Raw genomic sequence first — 15,427 nt, 5'->3', positions numbered from 1 at the left:
CAGAGATGTTCTTGTTGCTCCGAAAAGAGTTTTGTACCTGTACTCCGGGCTTGTGCACCATTACAAGGTCCTTTACCATTTTGACTTCAGACACTGTCACTCCACCAACCACGAAGATGATCACCAGAGGATGATCACTAGGGTGAGGGCGGCTCACCTATTAAAGGAACAGAATTAAGATGCTTATGCAACTTGAGCTATTTATTTATTTAATTCCCCCCTCCAAAGTAAGGAATATGCTGCCTTTCAGAGCAAAATCCTCCGATGGCAGCTGACATCGGAACCACAATATAAAACTAAAACATTACACATTAAAACAGCAGCAGTTAAAACAATTTGGAGTGCCACATATTGAGATGCAACTTGGATAATGATAATAATCAAGTTTTCAGGGTCTGTTTCAAAGTCAGGACACTAGAGGCCAGCATATCTCCTGGGGGAGGGGGGAATTCCACAAGCAGGGGGCCACTCTGAAGAAGGCCCTCTCTTTTCTGCCTGGCAAGCGAACAGATCATGAACAGAGACCTCCTTTCCCTCCTAATTTACTCTGCCTTCCATTTTCTATGCCCATTTACCTATGCATCGTTGCTATGGTTGCAGCTTCACCCCTAAGATGGCTGCCCACCTTGTCAGATTAGAGAGAAGAGGAAACTGGATTCTCATTGCTTGATGACAGTAACAAAGCATGCACGTAACAGCCTCCTTTAAACCACTTCTAGGCTGATGGTGTGGAAACCTTTTGTAAAAATGCAACTTTAAAAGTATAATTTGCTTGATGTTCTCTTGCCATCTCCCAATGAAAAGATGCCACTAATAGGTTTATTTAAAATAAGTCCCTTTCTAGCTTAACTATTAACACTGACAAGCTAAGAAGCAGCAGATCTGAAAGGCATGGCGACATCCAGATATTCTGCTGCCTGTTCTGTAATAGATTTATGAGTCAACTCAAAGAAGCCCTTGAAAGAGAGAACTGTCCTTTGTAAAGGAAGACATAAGGGCACCCTAGGTGGACAGACCAGAATGGAGAGAGGGGTGCTGTGCTATGCTAGCAACTAACTGCCTCGTCTTGCAATACCATTTGTTATATGCATTTGCTCTACTGATTGGAAGCCGTAAAAGTTCCATGACCGGATGGAACCTGTACTGTCTATTATGGAGGGCTTCCAAACTGCAAGCTTGAGTGTCATTGTTGTTTTTTTGCAAGGCTGGTGAAAGACATTTCACTGACAAAAAGAAGTGGCAGTGTGCTCAGGATCCCATGCAAAGTGGCTCAGGATTCCTTGCAAAGTCGTTCAATGGGGAGCAAAACACGAAACAAAAACGCAGATTGCATTCCTTCCCTACAGCCACCTCAAAGCAGGCAGGCTGCACCGAATGTGGTGGAGAGGCCACCAAACCCCATGCGTACCCTCCAACATTCCTCAGAGGGGAATAGGGACATTTCTCACCCACTCCCAACTGACCCTCCACAAACCCCCCATTTTTGTGTGTCTCTCCACCCAGTGGAGAAGCTGCATGCTCCGCTACCGGGGCGGAGAGCAGGCGTGGCGTGGCTGGCGCCCGTGGGGTGTGGCACGCCGACCATAAGGGCGTGACACTGTGGCGATCACAGAGGGTCCCTGGACATTTAACGGTCTATTGATCCCTGTGCCACCACAGGTGGCTGTGTTGCCATGGTAACAATGGCCTGCCCTCCTTTGTGACATCTCCTGCTTCTCCCTTAAAAGCCACCAACTACAGGTGTCCAGTGTGGGTTAGTGAGGATAGACAGAGAGAGGTGTGTAGGTGCGGTTGGTGGTAAGAGAGAAAGCAGAGGATTTGGATTTTCTTCTGATTTTGACTGCTTAAAGAGGAAGCGGAGCCAGCATCAACCATGCGGTCAGTTCCAGACCTTCAGGAAGAAGGAAGGTTCAGCAGACTTTTCCCTCGCAGAACAGAGTGGCTCAGGCGACTGAGAAGCGTAATGCAGCTCAAAAAGAGCAATAAAGTGGCCCCGCTCCAGCACAAGGAGCAGCCTCCTGTGGCACCAGTTGTGACAAAGCTCTTCAAGAGTTTTCCAGAGCTTGAGAAGGCAATAGCCCGACACCGGGCCCGTATCAGGCCAGCACCTGAAGAAGAGGACATAATTGTAGAAGATCTAGAATGAGCTTCCAGCGTGACGGGTCAAGGGAAGGTGCTCCACTTTGGAAGAGCTAAAAGGGAGTAAGGGAAGAACGAGGCCGATGAGATCAAGGTAACCCTCCAGCCTCTCCTGAGCTGCAGAGGCTCAGGGCAGAGAGGCGGAGGGAACTAAGTTCCCGCAGGAGGAGTGCTCGCCTGCAGACCAGGAGAGGCGAATCACCAGAGGATCGGGGCCGCCCTATGCCTCGGGGCAGATAAAAGCCGGCCAGCCCCAGACCCAAGTTGCGGGAGCAACATTGTTGGTTCCTGGTTCCTGCCTGAACCCTGTTCTGCTTTCCTGCCTGAGCTCCTGACCCGCCCTGGTTCCCTGCTTGCAAGCCTGTTGCTGACTTCACCCGACTCCCTGCCCTGCACCCATCTTCAGCTACTACGGACTGCCTTCACGTTGCACCTTTGACCACGGACTGGACTTGGACCTTGCCGCTCGGGTAACCCACGGGACCAGCACAACGGGGAAGGAGGGAGAAAGGATTGAAGAGAGGTGAATATGGCGGGGACAAAAGACTGACTGCTGACTCACCCTTACCATGCGAGGAAGAAACCAGAAACAATGGAAAAAAAATAGGCCTTTTGGGGATGATGTTGTGGCGTTTACACAGGGTCCCCGGACGTTTGACGGTCTATTAACAAGTTTATGGTTTCCCAGATAATATTCCTGTCAGTATCTTAACTTTAGTTTCTTTACCGGCCTATACCTTCCTAATACCTTCTGACTGATTGTCTCAACTGTTTGACTGACTCCCCTTAACAAATTCTCTCCCTCTCTCACACCAGACTAGCCCAACCCGCAGACTTATCTTCTCTGTCTCTTCTAACTCCAGACTGACTTCTCAACCACTCTTAACTCTAACTCCTCCCCTCGGGTTCCCATTGGTTAGTCATTTTACAATTAGTTAACCCTTTCCTTATGAACCCAGTATGATGTCACACACCTAGGAGGGCAAACGTCACATACATGCCTCCTGGGGGCGTGGCAATGCACCTGTGAGGGCGTGGCACGCTGCCCGCAGGGGTGTGGCACATGTTCTGGGGGTGTGACGCGCTGCCTGTGGGGGCATGGCTTGTGGCGCATGTCCAGGGGGGCCGCCACGATGGCACCCTACCAGAATAGTGGTGCCGGGGCGGTCCGCTCCCTCCGCACTCCCGTTCCTTTGCCAGTGTCTCCCCCCAGCATTTCCACCACCAATACACCAACAGGACCCAGCACACACACCCTCTGCCGTCCTCAGAAAACCCCTTAATCCCGAATTTATTTTATTCTTTGGTAGGTTTACCAAAAGTAAAACACACACCAACAAATACATTTTGGAAAGGGGAAAGATCAGACGCAGCACGCAAAGCATTTCTTTTTTTTTTAAATAAAAAAACAAAACAACAGGACTCCTTAAATTACGCTCCCCCTTTCTTCCTGCCCTGTGCCTGCTCCTCAGGGCTGGTGTGTCACACGAGACTGGGCTTCTCCAGCAGTCACTACAAGCTGCCCAAGGGAGGAGGCCAGCAGCAGTGGCCACAACAGGCCACGGGATGCTCCCTTGCACCCACTGATGCCTCCGCCATCGCTCAAGACAAACGCAGGCTCGTCTAACTCCCCAAGTTTGGTGGCGGTGGCACTGATGGGGGAAATGGGGACATTCCAGGATCAAATTAAAAGCTGGGATGGCTTTTGTCATTCCAGGCCTGTCCCTGGAAAATAGGGACACTTGGAGGGTGTGCGGAAGGTGCTGCTCGCCGTTGCCATTTGGACAGCTTGCGTAGGTACCTCGGCCCTGATCTTCTAAAGGCAAAAGAAGATGGTTTTATTTGGACAGGCCTGTGGCAAAGAAAAAGACAGGGCTGCATTCAACCAAGTCATCCCATTCATGCAAGGAGCTCTGTGTGCACAACAGAACTTCCCCCCAGTTTCCTCCCCCTCTTGCACTCCTCCAGGCTGCTGTGGAAGCACACCTATGATTTTATTAATGTACAGCATATTTTAAAGGTTTCCATGCTTTTCGTTTTGAATGCTACAATACACCTTCCCTTGCTAATTAAATTAAACCACCGCTTATTTTGATCTTTTCTGGCTACGGCTAACCATTTGTCCTCTATTACACACGGTCAGCTACATTCAAGTTCCCTCGCCACCAGTTCCTGAGCATGCTGTGTCACGCTCCTCAGAATGACAGGTAGGGGCTCTTTTGGTCTCTCAACAAGGTTGTTTACACAGTACGAAGACCGAAATCCCTGTCAAGCGGTCTTCCCAGGTGCACAGCTCTTGAACACGTACATAATTTAAAATTAGCATTGTCAATTGGCAATCAGATAATGGGCCACCTACAGAGATGGGGAGAAGGGCAGACAGACGATGTGTGGGTAATGTTTTCTCTCTGCCATCTTTTGCTGTGAGTTTTCAAGGGGAGGGGAGATTATAGTATGTTAGGACACACACTGGGTTGCCACTTGGTGCAACTTCCAACGTATATAAAAACATAATAAAACATTAAACATTTTTTTAAAAACCTTTTCCTATACAAGATTGCCTTCAGACGGCTCAAGGGTCGGATAACTCCAACATTTCTCCAATGAAAACAGGGACATCCTAGGGAAAAGTGGGACATTCTGGGGTCAAATCAGAAACCGGGATGGCTTCTTTAAATCAGGGATGTCCCTGGAAAATAGGGACACTTGGAAGGTCTGGTAGTACCTTGTAAGACTGCAAGCCTATGCAGAATTATGTACAGTATGACAAAACCTGGTGATTTCCAGTGCAGGCTGGTCCATTTGGCAAATGGGACATTGCTCCACCAACCTCAGTCAGCCCACACTTGCACGTTTATTTCAAGCACCCCAAGGGGTTGTCCTGGCTGCCATGTTCCTCAGACACAGTGTGGCCCTTGTAGAACTTAGCAGAGAAAAGGATGGGGACAAAATGAGGATCAGTTGGCTCTGCTTATCGTTGGCTCTGGTTCCACCTACTGTTGCTGGCTTTCCTGCCTTCTGCTCTAGTGACCCCATTCATTGACAATTTCAAAGGGCTTGGTTGAGCATGCCTACCTAAATGTGTAATAGAAGAAGAAGAAGAAGAGCTTGGATTTGATATCCCGCCTTTCACTCCCTTTAAGGAGTCTCAAAGCGCCTAACATTCTCCTTTCCCTTCCTCCGCCACAACAAACACTCTGTGAGGTGAGTGAGGCTGAGAGACTTCAAAGAAGTGGGACTAGCCCAAGGTCACCCAGCAGCTGCATGTGGAGGAGCGGAGACGCGAACCCGGTTCCCCAGATTACGAGACTACCGCTCTTAACCACTACACCACACTGGCTCATGCTGCAAGTTGTTTCCAAGATGTGGTTTAAAACACAAGGTGAGCGTATCCCTCATGTTTGCTAAATGATGACCAACAACGTTCAGACTCGACATACTGTCTGGTATACTCTGTTCACAGCCGCTATTCATGCACTGGTTTCCCGGCAAAGGAAGAAAGCGATGGATGTCAGCTGTCTTCTTCTTGTCCATCATCCTACTTCCACTGCAAGAAGATTATGCAGCATGGCAGCATTTACTGGATAGCTACGTTTCTGCAGAAGCCAAACTATTTGCATACCATAAATAAAAGCACACAGTTTGTGAAAGATCTCAACAGCCACACTGAAAAGTAGGTCAAACAAGACTCCAAAATTGCTGAGCAGTACAGCAATATGAGCCGCTGTGCTGTTCAGCGACTTGTATGAGCTTAGCTGACATAAGTTAAGAATAAATATTTATGAAGATTACAGACAGAACTATTGGCTACTCAGAATTAATGATAGAATACAAGCCACAGCGACTGGAGATCCCTGTGCTAAATCTGATATTGAGTGATACCATCTGCTACCACTGCCCTTGCCAAGATAAGAGAACTCATTGGAGTGGCTTTCCTGAAAACAAATTTCTGACAAGGGTCTTATATTTATTCTTTGCCCACCCACCCCCCAAAGAAAAGCTCAACAACTTTTGCATACAGATTTTCACTTTTTGAAATATGGCAACCCTAGCTTAATGCCTATATATTTTCCTAACAGAATTCTTCAGCAGCCTAGAAAAATTACCGCAGGTGCTAATAAGATTTTGCATCCTTTGTATTTTGACAACTTTTCTTTAGAAAAGCTCCACATACTTCTACTTCTATTAAATGTGTATGAAATCATCTCTATAATTTTATTTTTAAAACCCGGCTATACTAGTGCCATAATATATTTTAAAAAAATATCTTAACCAATGTTGTAACGACTTCTGAACATTTCCTTCAAATTAAGAATGACTTGAGAGAAGCAGATTTGTAGTCTCAGATGAAAAAAGTCTATCTATCTATCCATACATATCACCATTTTTCATCTGTGACTACAAATTCCATAGCTTTCCCCTATTTTAAGTCATTATTCTCTGATTGTATCAAAATATGAAATGGTTTACAGTCCAACCTGATGCATGTTCATTCAGAAATATGTCCTGTTTAGTTTACTAAGACTTGTCAGCTTTTAGGTGTGCTGAACTCAAACACCTGGGTCTTGGTTTCCTGTACAGTGGTACCTCAGGTATATACTTAATTCGTTCCGGAGGTCCGTTCTTAACCTGAAACTGTTCTTAATCTGAAGACCACTTTAGCTAATGGGGCCTCCTGCTGCCGCCGTGCCGCCGGAGCACGATTTCTGTTCTCATCCTGAAGCAAAGTTCTTAACCCGAGGTACTATTTCTGGGTTAGTGGAGTCTGTAACCTGAAGCGTCTGTAACCTGAAGCGTATGTAACCTGAGGTACCACTGTATTAACATGTTATCAGCTTGCCCTAGCAAGGACCCAATATACATTTATGTGGGACCAAGCCCCATTGAACTCAGTGAAGCTTACTTCTTGGTAGGCAAGCCCAGGATTGTGTTCCAAACCTCAATGTTAACATGTTTGTGGAGTTAGAAAAGGACTTTAAGGTTACTTAATGCGCACTGAAAGAAGTTATGAAATTTAACTGAGCTGCGTGTCCTTTCGTGATTGTGCTAACAAAGAAAGTGCCTCAACAAATACTTTCCTTAAGTAAAAAATAAGCAAGCATCCAAACACATGGTGCATATATAAAATAGTATCCCTTTTCAAAGGTCTGAAAGTCAAACCATGAATTCCAGATATGCATATTAAAATGCAGACTGCTTAGGCATGCAAGTTTTCAATTAAAACTGTTATGAAAGAGGTTTTGGAACATTTCAATCCCCCCCGCCCCCCCGTTCATGGTTTTCTTTTCTTTTATTCACTGGAACTGGACAATTTCTGAATGCAAATTAAACTGTGTGTGGACCTGGGGTACAATTGAGATTTTTGATGCGATAAAATACAATTACATAAGGCTTTTTGTTTTGAAGTGATCAGTGCCATGTGGCTAAATGCAGCAAGGAGGATTTCTGATGGCAAGTATTTATAACCTTATTATAATAGTTGAGGCTTCAAGGGAATCTAATGAGATTGGCTACTCTGAGGAGTTTCCACATTGTCTTGTTGTTTGTGTGCATCATGCCAGTTTCTTTGCTGGAATGCATTTTATATTAAATGTTGTTCCTCGCCCTGTAAGGACAGTACATTGAGCTCCTCCTGCTTTCTGAGGTACAACCTCAAAGGGTTATTGTGTGAGGGGGTAAACATGTATGTGTGTTGGGGGGGAAATGACTATATATGCTGCCTTGAGCTCTTAGGAGGAAGTCCAAATTAAAATGAAGTAAATAAAACCTGTTAAGTGGTTTGGGTTCTTAAAATGTCTGCCTTTGAGTGCTGGACATTAAAATGCAGGCACCAGATTAAGTACAGTGTATGTACCATTATGTGCCCGTATGTGGGACGCGGGTGGCATTGTGTGTTAAGCCACAGAGCCTAGGACTTGCTGATAAGAAGTTCGGAGGTTCGAATCCCCACGACGGCTGGAGCTCCCGTTGCTCGGTCCCTGCTCCTGCCAACCTAGCAGTTTGAAAGCACATCAAAGTACAAGTAGATAAATAGGTACCGCTCCGGCGGGAAGGTAAATGGCGTTTCCGTGTGCTGCTCTGCTTCGCCAGAAGCAGCTTAGTCATGCTGGCCACATGACCCGGAAGCTGTACGCCGGCTTCCTCGGCCAATAAAGCAAGATGAGCGCCGCAACCCCAGAGTTGTCCGCAACTGGACCTAATGGTCAGGGGTCCCTTTACCTTTATGTGCCATTAAAAAAGTCTTGCTAGAGCAGACCAAATACTACCAGTCCAAAATCCTATTTCTAGTATTGGCCCTACAGATACCACTGGGAACTAATTTTCATCCTTTGTTGTTTGTCAACAGCATTGGTTACTCAGAATTTTCTGCCTCTAAACACAGAGGTTCCATTCAGCACTTGTGGCTACGAGCTGCCAAGAAACCAGGAATGGAGAACCTCCAGCTTTCTTGACTCCCAACTCCCATCGGCCCCAACTAAACAGGGGTTGAGCAATCTTTCAAGGGCCACATACCAGCGGCAAGCATGGCCAGAGGCAAAGGTGGGTGTAGCAATAAATATAAATTTTACCGTTGTACAGCAGGCTTGTTTCTACACAAACTCACACACCTCTCTCTCCTCCATCCAGGCAAACAAGAGGTATTATTAGTGTTCAAGGACACAGTCCAGTTAGAGAAAAACAGTCAGAGAGAGTACAGAGTACAGCTGGTGAGGGATATGGCTTGGGGAGAGAGTCCCAAGAGCCAGACAGAGAGTCTGCAAGAGTTGTATTTGGTCCCTGGGCCTAAGGATCTCTATGCCAGTGCTAAACTGTGGTAAATCTAAAATTGAAACTTCTGATATTCTCCTTATGGCAGTGCTGGAGATAAGAGGAGAGTTGCACATGAGCCCAGAAGGAGGCTAGGCTCATTGTCATAATACCAAATCACAGTCCAAACACAGCATATTGACATGCATATTAATGGCACACCAGCCCTTTCTCATATTAAATATGGCAATCCTCATAAGAGTTCTGATGCATTCCTTTCCTACAGTTCTATGATTTTGAGGAGCCATTAAGTAATCAATAGTAAATAACTTTATTTCCAAGACAGCCCACAAAAAAGCTTTCCCCTGTTGTTTTCCCACATGCTAACAGAAAACCCTGCGACAGCAAAGGTATTACAGCAAATCATGTACTAAGGCTCCCCTCAACCAAGCAAGTTTGTCAGGTTCAACCAAAAAGTGACATTTCTTGCCCAGGTTTTGATATACAGCAGCAACTGCTGAGTGATTCTAGCTATGTTTTAGTTTCTCCTTTATCTTTCCACCAAAGATGGCTGGCATAGATAGCAATTGTGGCTGCAAGAAAGACTTTCCCTCTCTTTTCCCCCTGGAGAAGCCCCTGTGAGGTGGCACATTTAGATCCCTAATTTCGGAAGAAGCAAAAAACAAGAAGCAAAGAGGCATTGACACACCCTCTTTGATTCTACAAGAGTGCAAAAACTTGTCTACACTAGCAGTTGCATGCCTATATTGTCAGGGCCGTGCTGAAGCAGATTTAACAAACTGCTTGTGCCGACCACGTCTGGGAATCGTTTATGAAGTGAACCTCTGGTGGCAGACGTTCAAAATGGCAGAGGCAAGAAAGGAAAGAGGGAGTCCAAGATATTACGCTGCCTAAAGACAGGATTCCGCCCCACCCATTCTACACACAGAAGCCAACCAGACTTGCAGCTGATTCCTGCTTTAATGCTGGCAACAGGACAGCCACGTCTGAGCGCAGCAGGCCAGCTAAAAGGCCACATGGCATGTACAGCTGATCAGAATACCAGGAGGAAAGGCCAGAGAAGCTGCCAGTCATTGCTGTCCCTCAACACCCCCCCACGCCAGCACCTACCATCTCAGGTAGCTATTTTACTCTGCCTACTGGTGTCAGGCCTCAGGGAATCAGCTTCCCACCCCCCTTGGCAGTAGATAAGCAGGACAAAGGAAAAGAAGTCTTCTTACCAGTTAGAAACTTTACTGATCACAGCGAGAGAACAAAGAATCCATTTCCTAGGAATGACGGTGCTCCCAATTAAGGGCTCCACCCACTTCCTCCCTAGTCACCCACTTCACTACTGCGTCTTGTACCCTGAGCTCGTGACCTGTGCTGCCACCTTATCAGCTCTTCTTGACCTTGGGCTGAGCGGATGAATGCTTTCCAGAGACAGTGAATCTGTTAACTCTCTCTCTCCCAGTTCTTCTCCTCCTAGCTGTTCCCCATCCAGTATTTCCCAGCTTCTGCCTTCTGAACTATGTCCCACTGTTTGGGACCACTGTTCCAAATCTATACTGTCTTCCTGTGCTCCTGGGAAGATTCAGGATCCGGATCCGGAGCAGGGGGAGGGGGAGGCTCCCACCATTCCTCCTCAACACGGTCCCTGACAACTTGTAGGACTGGTTTATAGATTACCAAATTCAGGGAAAGATACATAAAATACATTCATTGTCCTGGGTCTCCCTTACACAGCTTAAAGACAACTGTGATTAGGAACAAGAAGTTCCAACAAAAGAAGAGTGGCAGATGAAGATGATAGACTTTGCAGGATTGGTGAAACTGACTGGGGAAATCTGAAATCAGCATGATCAAGCATTCCAAAAAGACTGGAGCAAATTTAACCAATATTTGAAGGACCATTGTAAGCAATTAACAACACTGGCAGGACAGTAAGAAAACTTGTAATGTTAACCGTACTTACCTTTTTATATTTATCTAAAACTGAGACGTATCAAATGAGTGAAACGTAAATTGGGAAAAGTATAAATGCTATGATACGCAGGTTAACTCTGAAAACCATGAGGTGGGAGGGAGGGGAGTCAACAAGCTCTTAAGAGCCAAAGAAGTAAAGCGAAGAGTGATGATGTGATTAAATATTATATAATAGAAATTTAATAAAAAAAGTACTAAAAAATAAAGAAAACTGTGATTAAATGACATACAAATTGTTAAAATAATAATTATAATAATTTAAATAAAAAGGTGCACAGAAGACAATTCACTGGCTAGTGCATTCTGGATATGCAGGGGAGGCTCTGAGTCTCTGTTTTCAGAGAGATCCCAAAGATGACCATTGGCTCAATCCAACCCTTGGCAGCCTGGTGCTCTCCAGATATTTTGAACTATAGCTCCCATCAGTCCCAGGCAGCACTTGGTTGGCAAAGGCTGCCTTAATCTCTTTTTGTGGTGTCTTAGTTTGCCTGGCTCAAAGTCAGCTGGTTTGTCTGTGGAGCAAAGCAGAGGCGGATTTAGGGGAGCGCAACTGGTTCAGTCTTACTGGGCGCAGAGCCTTGGGGGCGCCGTAACTGTGATTTAGAATGGAGAGTGAGAGGTGGGGGGGGGGCACCAGATTTTGGCATCGCACAGGGCACCGCTGAAATTTGATACCGCAAGATCCAGCACTGAGCACAGTTATGAAGTATGAACAGTAACTGCGAAAAAGGCTTAATCTATATTTAGGGCTCACCAGGACAAGAAAGGGACCTGTGTTACAGAATCCATTTTTAGATAAGTCTTGGGGAGCCAGGGAACAGGGGAGCACTTCCACCTAGAAAACTAGATGAGCAAAAAAAAAAAAAAATGTAGCAGAGAAATTTTGTGGAGTTTCTATTAGTGGTCAAGAGCATGATTTGTGGACAATCTCTCAGGGATGCTTTCTAGGTAATATTTCCTGCCCCAAGACAGGCTTGTTGGTGTGCCCTTTAAAAATATAGATTTCTTTCAGCTTAGGTAACGTCTATGGCTGAGGGTCTGTATTGCAGGATTTCCTAATTGGTTTGCAGTGTTGATACTGTATTTGCCTTTCTTCATTGATTCCTTCCCCTCTCTCCTGTCTTTTATTGCTAGTCCCTCTCTCCCTGCCTCCCAGCCTGTAGCTGCCAAAGTGAATACTGGGCTGTCCCTTGAGAGACATTTGAGGAGCTGCTTGCCTGCCTGTCACCTTCCTGAACAGATCTTGTTAATGACTCCCACAAGCTGTGCGACTTCATTAATCATTTTGGTGTGTGTGTGCATGATTAAGTGAGGAGGGAGAGAGGATTCATACCCAGTGGAAAAGAAGGCCATTACATCATATTTGTAATAGGGAAAGTGGGCACAGACAGTGCAGTTAAAGGCCTGGAAGGATCCCAGGACAAAATTGGCACAAATGTTCTTATCTCGTGAATGGTGGTGAAAAAGCTAGTTTCCTCCCAAAGGTCAGTCAACATTCTGTAGCCAATCAGCACACACAGACTACGTTGGGCTGCTTTGTATTCCCCAAGTTTGCCCATTTAAGGGCTTTCTCCACATAACAGGTAGGGAGTATACAGTGGTACCTTGGGTTACAGACGCTTCAGGTTACAGACACTTCAGGTTACAGACTCCTCTAACCCAGAAATAGTACCTCGGGTTAAGAACTTTGCTTCAAGATGAGAACAGAAATCGTGCGGTGGCAGTGTGGCGGCAGTGGGAGGCCCCATTAGCTAAAGTGGTACCTCAGGTTAAGAACAATTTCAGGTTAAGAATGGACCTCCGGAACGAATGAGGTACCACTGTATCCTGGCTCAAAGGGGGATGCTTCTTGGATACCTCAAGAAGATGCTGATTGCAAGGTGATGAAAAAGAAATGATTCATAATTTGCTGAAACATGAAGATTTGTTCCTGGCATGTATAATTCATAAGCACTTCATAATTCTTCTTCTTCTTTTTTCTTTCAAAGGAAAGCTATTTTGAGAAATGCCATTTTAACGCAGTCACTGTTGTTTCCAATTTACTGCATAACTCACTGCTTCCAATGCTTGTTCTTAAGAGCTTTAACCTTTTTTAAAAAAATAATAATTGAGTACTGCCTAATATATTCATCAGGAGAGAAGTTTAAAAATATTCTGAAGAAACTAAGGTTTCCCCTCCCCCCGCCCCATCAGTCCTCAATGATTCTGCCCCCATCTCTTTCTTCCTGACTGACTGAAGTTAAGCTCTAGGGCCTGTGAAGCAGGCAAATCCTTTGATTGCAACAGTATTTTCCTTAAAGGTAAAGGTACCCCTGCCCGTACGAGCCAGTCTTGCCAGACTCTAGGGTTGTGCGCCCATCTCACTCAAGAGGCCGGGGGCCAGCGCTGTCCGCAGACACTTCCGGGTCACGTGGCCAGCGTGACAAGCTGCATCTGGCGAGCCAGCGCAGCACACGGAACGCTGTTTACCTTCCCGCTGGTAAGCGGTCCCTATTTATCTACTTGCACCCGGAAGTGCTTTCGAACTGCTAGGTTGGCAGACGCTGGGACCGAACGACGGGAGCGCACCCCGCCGCGGGGATTCGAACCGCCGACCATGCGATCGGCAAGTCCTAGGTGCTGAGGTTTTACCCACAACACCACCCGCGTCCCAATGATTCTGCCCCTATCTCTTTCTTCCTGACTGACTGAAGTTAAGCTCTAGGGCCTGTGAAGCAGGCAAATCCTTTGATTGCAACAGTATTTTCCTTAGACCTAGTTAATTTCAGCACCGGCAGACAAATGAGTGAATGGACAAATTGTTTTTGGAAGCATCGTATGATGTTAAAGGCTGCAGTTATTAATTATGGACTGATAAAAAATGGTTTGCATTTGCATTTGATGTGGAAACCAGCAGTTTCACTGCAAAATCAGTGAATGCGAAATCTGTTTATGTGGAATTGTAGGAATGAGTTCATCCCTTATGGAGAAAAATACACTAATTCTGGCAATCAACCCGAGCCCATCCTAGCAGGTGAAAGAGAGTTGAAGAATTGAAACCACTATTAACAGAGGCAGATGGAATAGTCACTACTTCTCTGTGGGCCTCAAGAAACCATCTTTGGGTGCAGACTTCAAGAAACCATCTTTGAAGAGACTTCATCAGGCAAGGCCTTCTTTCATCTGCCTTGCCCCACCCTCCAGTCCCTGCTTCTCAATTTGTATTGTATTATTTTTTGCTCTGTGGCTTACCAATGTTTTATTGATTGTAGTTTAGAAATTATTTATTGTAATTAAGAGTGGATTTCTGTTTAATTTTTATATGCTGATATTATTATTCTATACTATTCTAATGATTGTTGAATGTTACTTTATTTGATGTATGTTGCTTATTTTAAAGTTATGTTTTATTATCACATTTTTGTATTGCATTAGATTGTTATAAGGTGTACATTCATTGTTTATTCAGCTTGTAAACCGCCTTGGGTATTGTAAGATAGAAAGACGCTATACAAATTAAAAGTGATGATGATGATACAAAGTGTTCAAAGTGGCCGACAAATATAAAATCGAACATAAAAACAACAGCAGAACCACTAAAAACTCACATTATAAACAAAAGCCAGCAGTGACAAACAATAAAGAGCCATCAGTACTTTTAGTAGCAACAGAATCAAACGTTTGCTTAAAAAGGAGTTTTCCATTCCCGATGGAAAACAATTAAAGAGAAAGAAAACCTAATCTTTGGGGGCAGGGAGTTCCAGAGCTACCACCTATATATCAAATACAAACTTTAAAACTACAAAATGCATGTTCTGTATTCTACTGCAAGTCAAATGCCAAAACCAGGTGTAGCCAATGACTTGTGCACATTAGGCATGAAACGATGAGATAACAACGTCACAGATAAAACGAAGCAGCTTCCTCTTACCAAAAACAGCTACACATTTAACTTTGTTAAGATGTACACGCGAGCAACTGCATAGCAACCTTACCTTCATAAACATACTAAACCCAGTTTTCAGAAGGTCTGTGAGCCCAGAAGACATGTGCTCAATATCAACAGAGTCAGGTCGATCCGGATTATATATCTCTTCCACCACTTGCTTCAGCAATGGTTTATACGAGGCCTGGAAAATATTAAACACTGAACGTAAGTGTATATATACAAGTGATTTCACAATGCACAACCCACTTGTGAAATTTACTGTGTTGGGATATGTTCATGGTCACTGTGGTAACTGCTAAAAAAAGAGAGGAAAAAGGAGTGGTCCAACTTGCTCACTGGAGAAGATACTGTCCTGCTTGCATCAATATGTTGTCTGGAGACAGAGACAGGGCACACACACAGATATCTTTCATACTGCTTTTGCAACACTAGACAAACCAATTCTGCTTCATTTCGCTACTAATGTTGGGGAAACATTTCCAGCCTCTGGCTAGTTGATGGTTCAAACTGGACTATCGAGCCTCTGCACTGATTCCCATTGGTTGGCTCCACAAAGATACAAGCACTTAGCTTCTTGGAAAATAAAAATCCAACAATCTGAACTTTAACTAAATTTGAAGATGAGGG

General features: G+C 45.0%; 1 protein-coding gene across 1 annotated transcript in view; it reads right to left on the bottom strand.

The window, feature by feature from the left end:
• Positions 1-15,427, bottom strand: part of SCFD2 (sec1 family domain containing 2) — a 150,448-nt gene that overhangs the window by 7,679 nt on the left and 127,342 nt on the right. The window contains exons 7-8 of the mRNA XM_053404446.1: positions 14,847-14,981; positions 38-157 (exon numbers count right to left, since the gene is read on the bottom strand). Coding sequence (XP_053260421.1) covers positions 38-157; positions 14,847-14,981 — 255 coding nt within the window. The remainder of the gene's footprint in view (positions 1-37; positions 158-14,846; positions 14,982-15,427) is intronic.

The sequence above is a fragment of the Podarcis raffonei genome, chromosome 9 (genome assembly GCF_027172205.1).
Source record: "Podarcis raffonei isolate rPodRaf1 chromosome 9, rPodRaf1.pri, whole genome shotgun sequence".
In the NCBI taxonomy this organism is placed as follows: Eukaryota; Metazoa; Chordata; class Lepidosauria; order Squamata; family Lacertidae; genus Podarcis; species Podarcis raffonei.
Note: the sequence above shows the minus strand (reverse complement) of the source record. Positions and strands in the feature narration are given on the sequence as shown.